Source organism: Anser anser (genome assembly GCF_964211835.1).
Source record: "Anser anser genome assembly, chromosome: 1".
Classification (NCBI taxonomy): domain Eukaryota; kingdom Metazoa; phylum Chordata; class Aves; order Anseriformes; family Anatidae; genus Anser; species Anser anser.
In genome coordinates, this window is record NC_139720.1 from 75,704,661 (window position 1) to 75,718,898 (window position 14,238).

General features: G+C 43.2%; 1 protein-coding gene across 2 annotated transcripts in view; it reads left to right on the plus strand.

Annotated features, from left to right (window-relative positions):
- Nucleotides 1-6,709: 6,709 nt before the first annotated feature.
- Nucleotides 6,710-14,238, plus strand: part of ARFGAP3 (ARF GTPase activating protein 3) — a 33,349-nt gene continuing 25,820 nt past the window's right edge. Inside the window, exons 1-3 of one of the 2 annotated variants that reach the window (XM_083842090.1) lie at nt 6,710-6,906; nt 10,461-10,579; nt 13,373-13,445. In XM_083842090.1, the coding sequence (XP_083698216.1) occupies nt 6,838-6,906; nt 10,461-10,579; nt 13,373-13,445 (261 nt within the window). In that variant the 5' untranslated portion in view covers nt 6,710-6,837. The remainder of the gene's footprint in view (nt 6,907-10,460; nt 10,580-13,372; nt 13,446-14,238) is intronic. The other variant, XM_083842091.1, reaches the window with a different exon arrangement.

Genomic DNA, 14,238 nt, shown 5'->3' on the forward strand with positions numbered 1-14,238 from the left:
CAGAATGCATTCTTCTTAATCTTTCGTAGTATGTGAAAATACTCTTATGAAGTAAATAATGCATTTCATTGCAGTTCAAGATGACAAAATATGCATTGTCTAAAAGAATCATAAAGAAGAGTATGCAGTCAATAGTGTTGTGCTGTTAACAAGAGGAGGTGCAGTGCACAGGGGCTCTTTGCAAGAAGACACTGCAGCAAAATGCTTATGGAAGAAGAGGAGATTCATGTCTTTTGTGGTTATGTGAAATCTACTGTGAGGGTGCTTTCCCTGGTATAGTCAAGTCTGGTATAGCTTGGGTGAGCAGCTGAGCTTTTTAAAAAAATAATACATGAATCTTTTCTGCATTCTCTGTGGATTTTTTGCTGACTGGTAGTGAATAACATAGTGGTTCTTGTAATGGCTAGCCACAACTTTTATTTAGTCCCCCACATCAATACTGTATCTTTTAATCTAAATGAAGTACTACTGGTGGTTGTCAGATTTAGTGAAGTAACCATAGAATTGAAGAGGAAGGGACCACAGGAGGTCCCTAGTCCAGAGTCTAATTTAAAGCACAGTCAGCTCTGCATTCAGACCGGGTTGCATTCAGGCCTTTGAGCTGGTCTGGAAAACTTCCAAGGACTGATTCCTTAAGTTCACTGTTCGAACTGTTACAGTGCTTAATTATCCTTATTGTGTTGTCTACACACACACACACGCACACACACACACCTCTTTCTCTACACACACACACACACACACCTTTCTCTGCAGTTAGAACCTGTCCTATTGCAGTGCGACCATTGTTTCTTGTTCTTCTGTGCTTGAATGGTGCCTGTCTCTATTGTCTTCATAGCCTCCAAGTAGGTGGAGGAAAGCTGCTGTTAGGACCCCCGAAGTCATCTCTTGTCCAGGCTGAACAAGTCCTGTTTCCTCAGCCTCTCCTCACAGAACATGTGCTTCATTCCCCCTAATTTGTCTAGTTAAGAAGGCATAGCAAGAGAGCCTTTTATTTAAAACATAGAATAAAAAATAGGAGGGTATTTTATTAGTGAAGGTGTAGAGATAAGCAGCTCCTTATGCATAGTCCAAAGCAACGTTAAAATTCCTCTTAATTTGTTATTTCTGAAGCTTTTAAAGCTTGACACCAAAATTATGAGCTCTTTTGTCCTCAGGCTGCCTCTTAATTTACTTGTAAGCTACAATATAAAAATAAAAGATAAAAATCTGTATACATATGCAAGATTCTAAAAGCAGAGCTATACTCTGCGTAATCATGTCGCCCTTACCTTGTCAATTGAACAAACCAATCCATTGCTATTATCTTGTAGAGATGTCTGTAAAGTTGATCTGATGTACTAAAACTGTTTTTTGCCATGTCTGAGCTGATATTTTTTGTTCTAATATTTCTTCCAATTATGTCTTTGTTCATAGCATTTGAAAAGCTAAGAATTAAAGCAGGCTTCACAATTGGAGATAGGTAGAAATGCTGAGTCTTCTAATTGGAAACCACTGTAGATAGATGAGATAGCTTTGACCTAATCTGATGATCTGGGTCATCTTAAAATAGCTGTAGACTATTGTAAAGCAAAGGAGAAAAGGGGGAGAATGGTATACTGAAGGGTGGATGCCCAGCAGCAATACCTCCTGTTCTCCTAGAGTTGTCTGTTATTTTTTTTTTAAATAACTCTAAGGTTACATAATCATTTTTGAAACCAACTTTTTCCAACCTTTCTGGTTTGGCAGAAAGTTATTCATTCACCTCAGAACATCAGGGAGCTTGCTAATTGTGGATGAAATCATACCTAGTGGTCAGTTTAGAGAAAGCTGCAGATCCTGCTCCTGAAATGTGAGAATACAAAATATCCCAGATTAACAGGAATAGTTTTACTTCTTAATTTTGTTTGAACTAAAATGAGATGAGCAATTTCAGAGCCTAGGAAAGATTCATTGTGTTTGACATCTAGCAGTTTATTTGCTGATGATACGTATGTGTGATTTTTTCAGCCTGCTTTACCTCCTTTTTCCTTTTAGAAATTCAGATTCCTGTGTGATATGACATTAATTCTCTAACAAAAAGTTTCAAAAGTACTTTAGAGGGTTCTTGAACCTTCCATTCAGGAAATAGCACCTATGTACACCTGAAGTTTTACTGAGCACCTGTTTACATTTCAGAAGGTGTAACCTCTTCTCTGTAGAGAAGACTGACTGTAGAAGGTTAGATGAGGTCGGTGCCAGTGGCATGTAGTGGGTGCCTTGGGAAGCGTGTAGAAACAAGACAATACATAGTGATAGTGATGCTTCTTTCAGCTGTCAACAATCTGTATCTTTGGTCTATGATGTAAGAAACTAAATTCTTTCCTCCTCATTTTGAACACTCAATTTACTGCATTGGCAACAACTGAACACCAAACTATTGTTCATACAGATGTAAATGATGCAGAACAGAAAAGAGGTCTTGTAATTAGTTCCACAAAGACGATCAGTAATGCTTTTAGTAGTAGCAGCTAATTATGACCCCATTAGAGAAGTGCAGACTGTATTTTTATTTTGCATTTGACTTTGAAACTTGCTGCTTTATTATCTAGTTAGTAATGTACAAGGTCTTTTTGCCGTTCTTCACTTTTGTAAATGTAAGTAGCTCAATATCAAACAACTACCACCTTTCTGTTCACCTTTTTCACAGATGAATATTCAAATCTACCTGTCCAAGCCTGAATCCCTTTGGAGGACACACTGGTAAACCCCTACTGTTTATTTTGGTTGTCAGTAACTATTTTATTAAATGATCATTTCCTTATTTCATGGCAGTTTATTCAATTTTTTTTACTAGCAAAAATTTTTTGAAAATCCAAGTCATCTGTTACCTTAGCTAGGTCATCTTTCTGCATGACTCATGAAGTCTTTAATCCCACAAGGTGAGCAACCAGCAACCATATTAATTGTGAAGTAGTTGTGTATTGTGATATAGATATTTCTAGAAATCCTAAGCAGAGCACACAAAATTGATTGCACTGCCATAGATTAAACACTATCACGTGGAAAACGTAGGTGGGTTTTGCAGTGGGATGCTGCTTCTACATGCAACTTTGCAAGTCTCTTGCATTGCTGATACAAACAGGTTTACCTAAGCAAAAGTGAATATTGACTATGCAGCAGGCTTGTCTGTAAGTTCCAGTATTGTAACTTTTTGGTTTTGTACTGGGCAATGCAGTTGAAGGACTACTCTCAAGAAACCTTGCCTGTGTGGTGAACTGATTATGTTTCTTGTTATCAGTACAAACAATGCATTAGTACTAAATAAAAGTGTATTATTGATATGCTGAACTGGTTTCAACTGGTTTTTAATGTAGTTCAACATTCCTAAGCTTCAGTTCCATATTGTGGAAGTAGGCATTTGGATGCTTGCTCTCTCTACTCCAGAGAGGAGATTTTCTGGATGGATTGTCTGTACTGGAGAGATACATGTCTGGGACTATGTCGTATGTTTGAGGATATTTGCAGGGGAGAGGGTAGCCTAAAATTTCTAGAGCTGTAGTTGGCATGAAGCAGCATGTTACCATTATGCACAGTGTATGTGAGCAGTGACAAATTTTGCTAAGTGTGACCAAATTTTTCAAAGGATGCAAAGCACAGGCAAGGGGGCATAGGGTATGGAGGGTATTTCCAAATTATTTTGAACAAATCAGCATTCTTTCTCAAGGAGAAAGAGTGACAGTGCAACTTACTGTGGGTAATGGGGTCAGAGAAGGAATATGTGCTTAGACTTATGGTCTTAGACATTTTTTGTTAATGTGTTTTTTGGCAGGGATGGCGTTAATTTTCTTCATAGTAGCTCGTATGGTTCTATGTTTTGGATTTGTGATGAAAATAGTGTTGATAACACACTGTTTCAGTTGTTGCTGAGCAGCGCTTACACAGTGCTTACCAAGGTCTTTTCTGTTTCTCTCACTGCACTGCCAGTGAGGAGGCTAGGGGTGCACAAGAAGCTGGGAGGGGGGCGCAGGCAGAACAGCTGACCCAAACTGACCAAAGGCACAACCTTTACCATATGGCATCATGCTCAGCAATAAAAGCTGGGGGCTATTCACCAGGCCTGCTGTTGCATGGGGACTGGCTGGGCATCGGCTGGTGGTGAGCAATTGTGTTTTTTTGTATTACTTTTCTTTTTTTTTTTTTTTTGGTAAACTGTCTATCTCAACCCACTAGTTTTCTAGCTTTTGCCCTTCCAATTCTCTTCTCCCGTCCTGCTGGGGATGGGGAGCGATCAAGTGGCTGGGTGGTGCTTAGCTGTCTAGCAGTGTTAAACCACAACAGTGAAGATGAAAATTAGTTGAGGGTTGAGGATGTAAGCAGTGTCTGATGGGGGGAGTCAGTTTTGCTCACAGTGCTGGTCTACTGCTGGTTCTGGTTAAGGACCTGCATTGCACCTAACAGCTGCTCACCAAAGTAGAGGACACTCAGTGCCCAATCTACAGGCACCCTTGAAAAGTAGTTTGTGTTTGTTTGTTTTTAATTCACTCAACATGCGAGAGCAGCCAGTGAATTATGAGCACTGCCTTTTCTCTGGCAGAGATGAACGGCTCAGCCCTTCCTTTTACTGTTACCTACATTCATTGTATATCACCTTTCTCCCACAACCTTGAGGCTGCTCTTAGGGCTGCTTCCAGGATGTGCTTACCTCCCCCAGGTTCTTAAGTATGTGCTAAATGTTTTTCATGCATTTGGTCTAGAACTCATATCCTAGCAATCAGCTGAGCTTGCAGTTTGCAACAGGAGTCTGTCTAGCCTGCACATCCATGTAGCTGAATTGCGAAGTGTGGCCTTAGGATAGAGGCACAGTGTGAGAAACAAACAGTAGAGCGTTTCTGAGCACTGTCAAGGACAGGTACATTTTTACTTCATGGATGGAGATTTGTGTGTTCTCTGTTCAAAGTGGCTCTGAATAACTAGCAGAGTTAGTTTTTACATCCTGACTCAAGGGCAGAGACATGCCATTTCCTGAAATAGGAGGCCAGTGAAAGAACCAGCACCCCACAGTGTTATTTGCGCTTCCCAAGTTGCATGTTGATTTACCAGGGCTGCTGTAGTGGCAGGAGCTAGCTGCCTTTGTGTGCCATTGCTTGGGGGGGCAGTAGCGCAGCTAAGGAGAGGACAGGACAGTAAGTCCTTTTCTGGGATTGTGCCAGACAGATCAACTGTCAGGATTGCCTTGTTTTTCTGATGTTAATTGTTCTTGATAATGACAAGATCATACCTCTCCTGCTTTTTTTTTTTTTTTTTTTAAATAGTACTTACAAAGCTAAAGTATAGTACTGATAAAGCTGAAGTAATGGACTCTTTCTCCTGTATGGAAATTTCTTGGCAACTCTTTCTCCCTGTGAGGCCAGTGGCTGTAGGCCAGGATGGCAGTCCTCATGCAGTCAGATAGGATTTGGTAAGCGTCTCCGGACAGGAGTGTGCTTAGGGCTCCTATGACTCACAGGCAATGTCTTCCTGAAATGTGAACTTCACTTGCAGAGCGAAGACGTATCTCTTGTTAGGCACTCCTGATCCCAGGTGACTGCCAAGGGGTATGATTACGTTTGCTGGTATGGAATTATGCCTATACAGGCTCAGATATTTTAAGTCTAGTCCCAGTGTTATTTGGCTATATGCATACAGATGGATTTTTGGACTGCTATCCTATAATATAATCAATCCCACTACCTGTGACATAGCGTCAGACTGAACAAAGTTGATCTGGAGTGGAGGCTGCTGGCCTGCTGCAGGAATTGTCAATACCTCAAAAATGAGTGAAATGTTCGTGTGTTCAGCTGCCTGTCAGGATAACAAGTGACTGACTTGTACTGATTACCAAAAGCACTATTGGTTCATGTGCCTCTGATTCGCAGTGCTGAGGGCCTGGTGCAGGGGACAGCAGGCAGTAGGTGTTTCAGCAGTGATCCCCAAACCTATGCCTACCCCAAGACTGCTGGTGGCTTGCAGCAACATGCATTGGGTGGATGTTTTGTGCAGCACGGCCACAACCCTGATGGTAATAGGTTTCATCACCCTGGATTATTTCCTCATTGACAGGTAAGAACGGGGGGCTGCTATGGAAGAGAGTGAAACAAGGTGCTGAAGTTAGATTGTCATGGAAGGCCTTGAACGTGGCTATTTTGGGCCCTAGATAATCTATGGTGCTGCTGTTAGCAGAATGCTAGAGCAGCCACTCTCCAGAGCACCCTCCAAGCTGAAAGAAAATCTAAGAATTATAGGAAATTTGTCCTAACTCTGGTTGTTCCCTACATGGCCAATCATACCTCAGAAGAGTTGGGGAGATGAGGGTGTAACACCTTGAGACCCCCGTGCTCTCTGACAAGTAGGAGTGCTGAGGGGCCAAGCTCTGCCACAAGCCCCCTCCTTGTCCCTGGTCACGTACTTCAGTGCTAATGCTGAGAGGGAACGATGGTTTCACAAGAAATTTTTACAGAGTGCTTGAAACCTACTCGTTGGATAAAGCATGTTATCCAAGTAGGCACGTTATCACCACTTTTGTGGTGGCACTACGCCACTTTTTCCCAAACCAACCACCAGCACAGCTGTTGTCCTTCCACGTTTAATTTATCTTTTGCCCCGAGACGCTGAGGCCCCTCAGGCACCGCCCCGCGGCCCCCGTGCCCGCCATCTCAGGGAGCCCGGCCACTCCTCCTGTACCCACGGCAACCGCCGCCTCCTCTCGCCACGCCGGCGGCCGCAGGCAGGCGGCTCCACCCGGTCCCGCCCTGCGGGGCGGAGCGGGGCGGCCGGCGGCGGAGTGGGCGGCAGCGGCGGCGGTTCCTCCGTGGCGGCCCTCCCGCCTCGCCTGCCGCCATGTGCGAGCCCAGCAAGCAGGACATCGTCGCCATCTTCAAGCGGCTCCGCTCCGTCCCCACCAACAAGGTGAGGGCGGCGGGAGGACGGGGCGCCGGGGAGCCGGGGGGAGGCGGCGGCCGGGCTCCGCCGTGGCGGTGACACGTCGCACTGCCCGAGGGCGGGGCAGGGACCGGGCGGGACAGGACGGGGCGGGCGGAGAGCCCCGGGACCCCGGCGGAGCTCCGCGGTCCGCCAGCCGGTCCCGGCGGGGCGGCTGGGGCTTTCCGTGGCCGCGGAGGCCTGCTCCTCGTCCCACCGAGCCCCGACACACACACCTACATATATATAATATATATGCACCTCTGTGCTGCGCTAGGTGCTTGGTGGTAGCTCCCAGTGCATGTGAGCCTAGGGAAAACGATTTCATTTAAATAAACGTGCAGTTTAATGTGTGGATTGTAGCGTGTTTAAACGGACGTTTGAATAATTGTCTTGAAAATAGCGTACCTGTAATTCGTCCTCTGGTTTCCTTTGATTAGCATGAGAAACAGCTTTTTGGAGTTCTCATGTCTTTGTGTATTATGTAAGACAGGACTGCCTGACAACGTTTAATGAACACGTTACAATTATTAAATTGGATGTATTTTGTGCACATGAAAGACATTCGTAGTCCTTAAGCTACCCAGTATTGTTTAAACGTTTGTAAAGCTTACTAGTTCTGATAACTTGCACCCTGAGACTGTAGTGTATAGACTCTTTTAGTTTGCACAGATCTGTTCCTCTGAAACAGGTAGTTTTTGGTTCCTGCTCTCTGGTTCTCTCTCTTCTCTTGTTGATGATAGCATTTGTGTCTCTGCTTGGAGACCCAAATCAAGGATCTGAACTGTCTGAAAACCAAGTGTTTGCTGTGGTGGTGGTTTATTAGTTCTGCAGTTTTGTTATTACAGTGTGAATTGTGGGGTTTGTGTGTCTGTTGGGAGGTGTTGTGGTCATGTTCCCCCCCCCCCAGCAGAATATACTATAGTACATCTTGCTCAAGTCATTTTAAGTTTACAATGCTTCCAGTCCAGCTTCCAGTCCAGTTTCCTTCTGTTGGCAAGTGCTTCTGTTCCCTCCCTTACACTGGTATTGCTGATGATGTGGCCGTGATGTGAGTTGGACCTACCTTTGCTCTGAGTCAAAGCGTTGGTTTCCAGTAGGATCAACAAGCCTGATTATTACTCCTGATATGCTTTCTTTTCCTGCATCAGCATACAGCGGTTGGAAAGGAAGAGAGTGGCTGCTCGGATGAAGGTTACCTTTGACCAGTCGCAAAACCGCCACCTGAGTAGTAGCGGGTCCAGCATTCAGGCGGCTGTGTGCTGGTCTTGCACAACAGGGATAGTGAACGTGGAGATGTGGAGCTACCCGTGGCAGCAGCAACACTGCGTGCCAGGTTAAAAGTGCCTTTGTAACCCTGACCTCAGTGACAGGTGATTGCTGAGCCCCTCCAGCTCTTTGGAAGTGTCAAAGCTAGCATTTCCAGAGGCTGTATATTACTCTGTTGCTATATCCAACAACGTGTACTATGAACTTATTTACCAATAGGCATAAAGGATCTGTTAACTTCAGCCTCTCATACAAGATGAATCCTGTTTGTTTTAATGGCGTCTTGCTGTGGACCCAAGTCTTTGTGTTTATTCTGGTAAAAAATCTCGATTGCAACTTTTACTCTTTTTTTTCTCCAAAGTGACTGTTCCTGAATCTAGACCGTCCTGAAATGCTTGAACACTAAATGAGCAAAAATAATACAAGTGTAGTTAAAAAGCAATAGATTATTTCAGTGTATCCTTCAAATTAGTTTTTATAACGACTTTAATATCTTAGTTGTACCTTACTCAATCCAATAAACACAGTCTCCATATTTAAAATGGAAATAATTTCATAGGTAGGCTCTGAAATCCCTTTTAATTTTGTTTTCATTTCTTGTTACAATTTATGTGGTGGAAAGCACTCTAAAATTGAGGAAGCCAAGCAACATGAGTGTAAGTTGACTTATACTCATTTGTTTCAGTAAGGTAACTTGATAAAATGTTCCTAATTCTGTCGCATAACATGATGGAAATGACAGTTCTTATGTTACTTTCACAAGAAAATTAGTTGTCTTTCTGACTTGCGTCACATATGCTGCTTTGTGGCAGCTAGCTTCCAAGGTGATGCAATTAACTTTCAAGAGGCTGAAATTAAGAAGCCCTTACATTTGTTCCAGGAAAGGGATGTTAATAACAGAACCTTTTTAACCATGGAATTTTTTAACCACCTGGTAATGCTTAAGATTCTCTTTTCCCATTTCTGCTCTGAGGAATTTCAATGAAATTTACAGCTCTAAGTCTGCTCTTCTCTCCTGTGTTAGAAGCAGGACCAAGGCTGTTGTCTTGGCTTTGATCTCCAACAGAATCTTGTCTTATTTTGTTGTCTTCATACTGCTTTTAGCCTAGTAAGAAACTGTTTGAAAACAGCCAATTTAAAGTGAAGATGAGGTAATTTATTTATTTATTTATTGGAATTAGTTAAAAAAAAAGGAGGGAATTGAGGAAAAGCGGATGAATTCTGACTACTTAAGGCTGTATGTTTTCTTGTGATATGGCATACATGAAGAGTTACTCATTCTTTTTCCCTAACTCCCTGCGTATAATTCTCCTACCTGTGCTTACTTCAGGGACTCTCTCCAGTCCTTCCTTCTGTCCCTCATTCTGTGTGGATTTTCTCTTATTTCTTCTTTCTGCTGCATGTCAGTGAATGACCCTGGTTTTGCACATACAGTAGTGGGATACATACATGCTTTCCAGACTCCTTTCCTTCCAGTAGTGCTCTGTTAAGCCTCCATAGAAAGAGTGGACTTACACATGCAGAAACTGTGACCTCCATGCTTTCCATGTGTGTTGCAGGTTATTGGCCTAACTGAAGCCCAGACTTAAAAATGTTCATATTGAGGATGAGCCGGTGTTGAATCTGATGGTGAACTTGTGCCTGATAAATGCGCGCTGTGTAAGATACACAGACCCACAGTAAAGCTAGGAGTTTAGCCTCAAACTGCTCTTGGGCATCTACTTGAAATTAATTTGGTTGGTGATAGGTTAGCTGACTTGAATGTAAACTCAGGGCTTGTTTGATTAGGTGTGTAGACAAAAATCTCTAGTTATATCAGTGTAGTTTCTAGCATGGAGACTTCTTAGTGTTTTTGTTTGTTTGTTTTTTCTTCCCAGCCTGTCAAGGAAGTGAAAACATTTCTTAAAAGCTTTTGTATATCAGTAGTGTTGGAAGTACTGTGTTAAATGTGTACTTGAACTAGATTGATGTGGGTTCTCTGCCCTACTGTTTCTCAACCTGTGATCCATGTGTAAACTGATTATGGACTGAAACTAGGAGTTTATGTTGTCCTGTCTAGTTTGGGTGAAGGCGTATGAGTTTGGGCAGATTGTGCAACTACTCTTTATAAAATTAGGGTTATGTGAAGTTGTCGTGTAATCCGAGCGGGAAGGATGAAATCCATGCTATAAGGATGAATTCATTAAGTTCTGATCACTACAAGGATGTTCGAATGACCTGTAATAACAAGTGGTTACGCATAAGCCACATTAATGATTTTTATTTTCTTAAAGGTATGTTTTGACTGCGGATCAAAAAATCCTAGCTGGGCAAGCATAACATATGGAGTTTTTCTTTGTATTGATTGTTCGGGGACCCATCGATCCCTTGGTGTTCACTTGAGTTTCATTCGGTAAGCAGTTTGTATATTTTTTACATTAAAAATGGTATTTTTTTCAACTTCTGATGTTTTTTATTTTGTTCAGATGGCTGTTCAGAGAGGAAAACTCATTCTTTTCTTAATTTCTGATTGAAAAATTTTTAATGTTTGTAAAAGCTTTGATTTATCTGATAGCTACTTGGGAATGAGGTAAATACGTAGGGTTCGGTAGAATTTGTACCTTGCGCCCATTCCCATTACCTGCTTCTAGTGTTTGTTAGTAGCGCATATTTGTTGGCAGATTTATTTGTACATTGAAGATGATGGCTTCTATAGATAGCTTCTATAGGTAGGTCAGTGATACAAGGAAGACTAACAGAATTGTGGGCCCTCTCCAGAAGGAAACAGGAGACCTGGTCACCCAGGATATAGAGAAGGCAGAGGTTCTCGATGACTTTTTGGCCTCAGTCTTCTCTGGCAAGGGCTCCAACCACATAGCCCAGGCCCCAGAAGGCAAAGGCAGGGACTGGGATAATGAAGAGCCACCCGTTGTAGAAGAAGATCAGGTTCAAGACCAGCTGAGGAAGCTGAAGGTGCACAAGTCCATGGGACTTGCTGAGATACGTCCATGGGTCCTGAGGGAATTGACGGATGTAGTTGGTAAGCCACAATCCATCGTATTTGAGAAGTTGTGGCAGTCCAGTGAACTGGAAGAAGGGAAATACAACCCATGTTTTTAAAAAGGGGAAAAAAGGAAGACCCAGGGAACTGCAGGCCAGTCAGTCTCATCTCTGTGCCTGGCAAGATCATGGAGCAGATCCTCCTGGAAACTATGCAAAGGCACATGGAAAACAAGGAGGTGATTGGTGACAGCCAACACAGCTTCACTAAGGGCCAATTGTGCCTGACAAATGTGGTGGCCTTCTCTGGTGGAGTTACAGCATTGGATAGGGGAAGAATAACTGACATCATTTGCCTGGGCTTGTGCAAAGCATTTGACGCTGTCCCCCATGATATCCTTGTCTCTGAATTGAAAAGACATGGATTTGATGAATGGGCCCACACGGTGGGTAAGGCATTGGATGGTTGCACTCAGAGAGTTGTAGTCAACAGCTCACTGTCCAAGCAGAGGTCGGTGATGAGTGGCGTTCCTCAGGGGGTAAGTACTGGGACCAGTGCCGTTTAACATTTTTGTTGGTGACATGGAGAGTGGGATTGAGGGTACCCTTGGCGGGTCTGCTGATGACACCAAGCTGCATGGTGCGGTCAACAGGCTTGGAGGGAAGGGATGCCATCCAGGGGGACCTGGGCAGGCCTGAGAGGTAGGCCTGTGCGCACCTCGTGAAGTTCAACAAGGCCAAGCATGAGGTCCTGCACCTCTGTTGGGGCAATCCCCAGCACAGATACAGGCTGGGCGGAGAATGGATTGAGAGCAGCCCTGAGGAGAAGGACCTGGGGGTGTTGGTTGATGAGAAGCTTAACGTGAGCCAGCAATGTGCTCTTGCAGCCCAAAAAGCCACCCATATCCTGGGCTGCATCAAAAGGAGCATGGCCAGGAGGGTGAGGGAGGTGATTGTCGCTCTCTGCTCTGCTCTCATGAGACCCCACCTGGAGCACTGCATTCAGCTCTGGGGCCCCAGCACAAGAAGGACATGGACCTGTTGGAGCGAGCCCAGAGAAGGGCAACAAGGATGATTCAAGGGCTGGAGCACCTCTCCTGTGAAGATGGGTCAAGGGAGTTGGGGATGTTCAGCCTCGAGAAGAGAAGGCTCTGGGGAGACCTTATAGCAGCCTTCCAGTGCCTAAAGGGGACCTATGGGAAAGCTGGAGAGCAAGTTGTTAGGGAGTGTAGTGATAGGACAAGGAGTAATGGCTTTAAACTGAAAGAGGGTAGATTTAGCTTAGTTATTAGGAAGAAATTCTTCACTCAGAGGGCGGTGAGGCACTGGCACAGGCTGCCCAGAGAAGCTGTGGATGCCCCATCCCAGGAGGTATTCAGGGCCAGGCTGGATGGGGCTTTGGGCAACCTCGTCTGGTGGGAGGTGTCCCTGCCCATGGCAGGGGGGTTGGAACTGGGTGATGTGTAAAGTCCCTTCCAACCCAAACCATTCTGTGAGTCTGTGATGAAAACAAAGAAGTGAGTAAGCATGTTGAAGCATTTTATCATTTTTCCAGTCAAGACTGAGGCAAGTACCGCTTTATTATCTTCAGCAGTGCTACAGTATGTTGATCATAATGATAATCTGACAGCCTAGCAAGCCAGTTTGGAGACCTAAATTTTTTTTTTTTTTGCCAACTTTGCTTCCTGAAGTAGTTCATTATGTTGCCACCACGGTGTCAGTACTGGGGTAGGAAGTGAGAGGTTTTGTGTAAAGGACTATACTCCCCTTTGGTGGCAGCACTTGGATAGGCTCAGTCAGTTGGTGCAGTTTTAGTGAGCTTCTCATATTTCAGATGAGTAACCCAATTTATGTCCTATAGGTGTTTTTGGCCTATTAAATAGAACCTTCCATTTCAAATATATAACTATTTGAAGTGTGTGAAAGCAATGCATCTAAGAACGGACTGCACATAAAAGCAGCTGTTTTCCATCAACTAAAATCTGTATTTTTCCTCTGTTGCTTTGTCACCGTATAAAAGAATGTTACGAGGGGTCTTTCAGGAATGCATTCCTGATGATCACAGTATTATGACTGTTAGAATTCTCCTCATACTCAATGCTCCCTCCACCACCCCCAGATAATTTGGGAAAGAAACTCTTTACACAAACGAGGTAGATTTTAAATGTCTGTGAAAGTAACATTAAAAATGTTTCTTTCTCTTCAGATCTACAGAACTGGATTCCAATTGGTCTTGGTTTCAACTGAGATGCATGCAAGTTGGAGGAAATGCAAATGCTGTATGTACTCTTGAGTGTTTGCCTTGCACATTGAAGCTTGTTAGGTTTGGAAGCTATTGTCTTTCCTTAGCGGCTCTCATCTTTTAGAATATTTTTGTTTTTCCAGTCTGTTTCTCTCCTTTTTCTTGTTTTTAAGAATTCTTTTGAGTGCTGATTTCACTTTCCATGCTTCTTGCAACTTTTCCATGCTGGTATAATCTGCAAAAGTATTTTTTTTTTCCCTTAGAAGTCATTAAAAATCACTGAAAAGACTAGACCAGATTCCTTGAAAATGCATCTAATTTAACAGCAAAACATTGATAACTGATGAAAGATGGCTTTCCATCTGCTTCTAAACCTAGTTAACAAGTGTTTTCCTGTGACCATATTTCTGTATGTGGTTTATGAAAATGTCTTGCCAAAGGTCATGTCACTGCTGAAGTCAAGATATGACTTAGGCCTTAGGTACAGTTGAAGTCAAGATAAGACATGCTACACTGTCAGAGAGAGGAAATAGCAGTGTTTTTGTTTTGGCCAATTGATATAATCTGTTACTTTTGATTTAATTCTTTTATATACTTACAGATAAGCTTGTTTCATAATATATATTTTTTAAACTAAGGTTTTATGTTGACTGCTGTATTGTCCTCAATTTCTTTTTAAAAAGATGATACTTTCTTCAGTCAACTCCTCTGGAATCTTGCCTCTTTTCTCATATTTTTTTCAAAGATCAACCACTGGTAGTTGAGATTGCTTCCCTAAGCTGAACTACTCAGTGTCGAAACATGTAACTTTCATAAGACACTTCTACTTT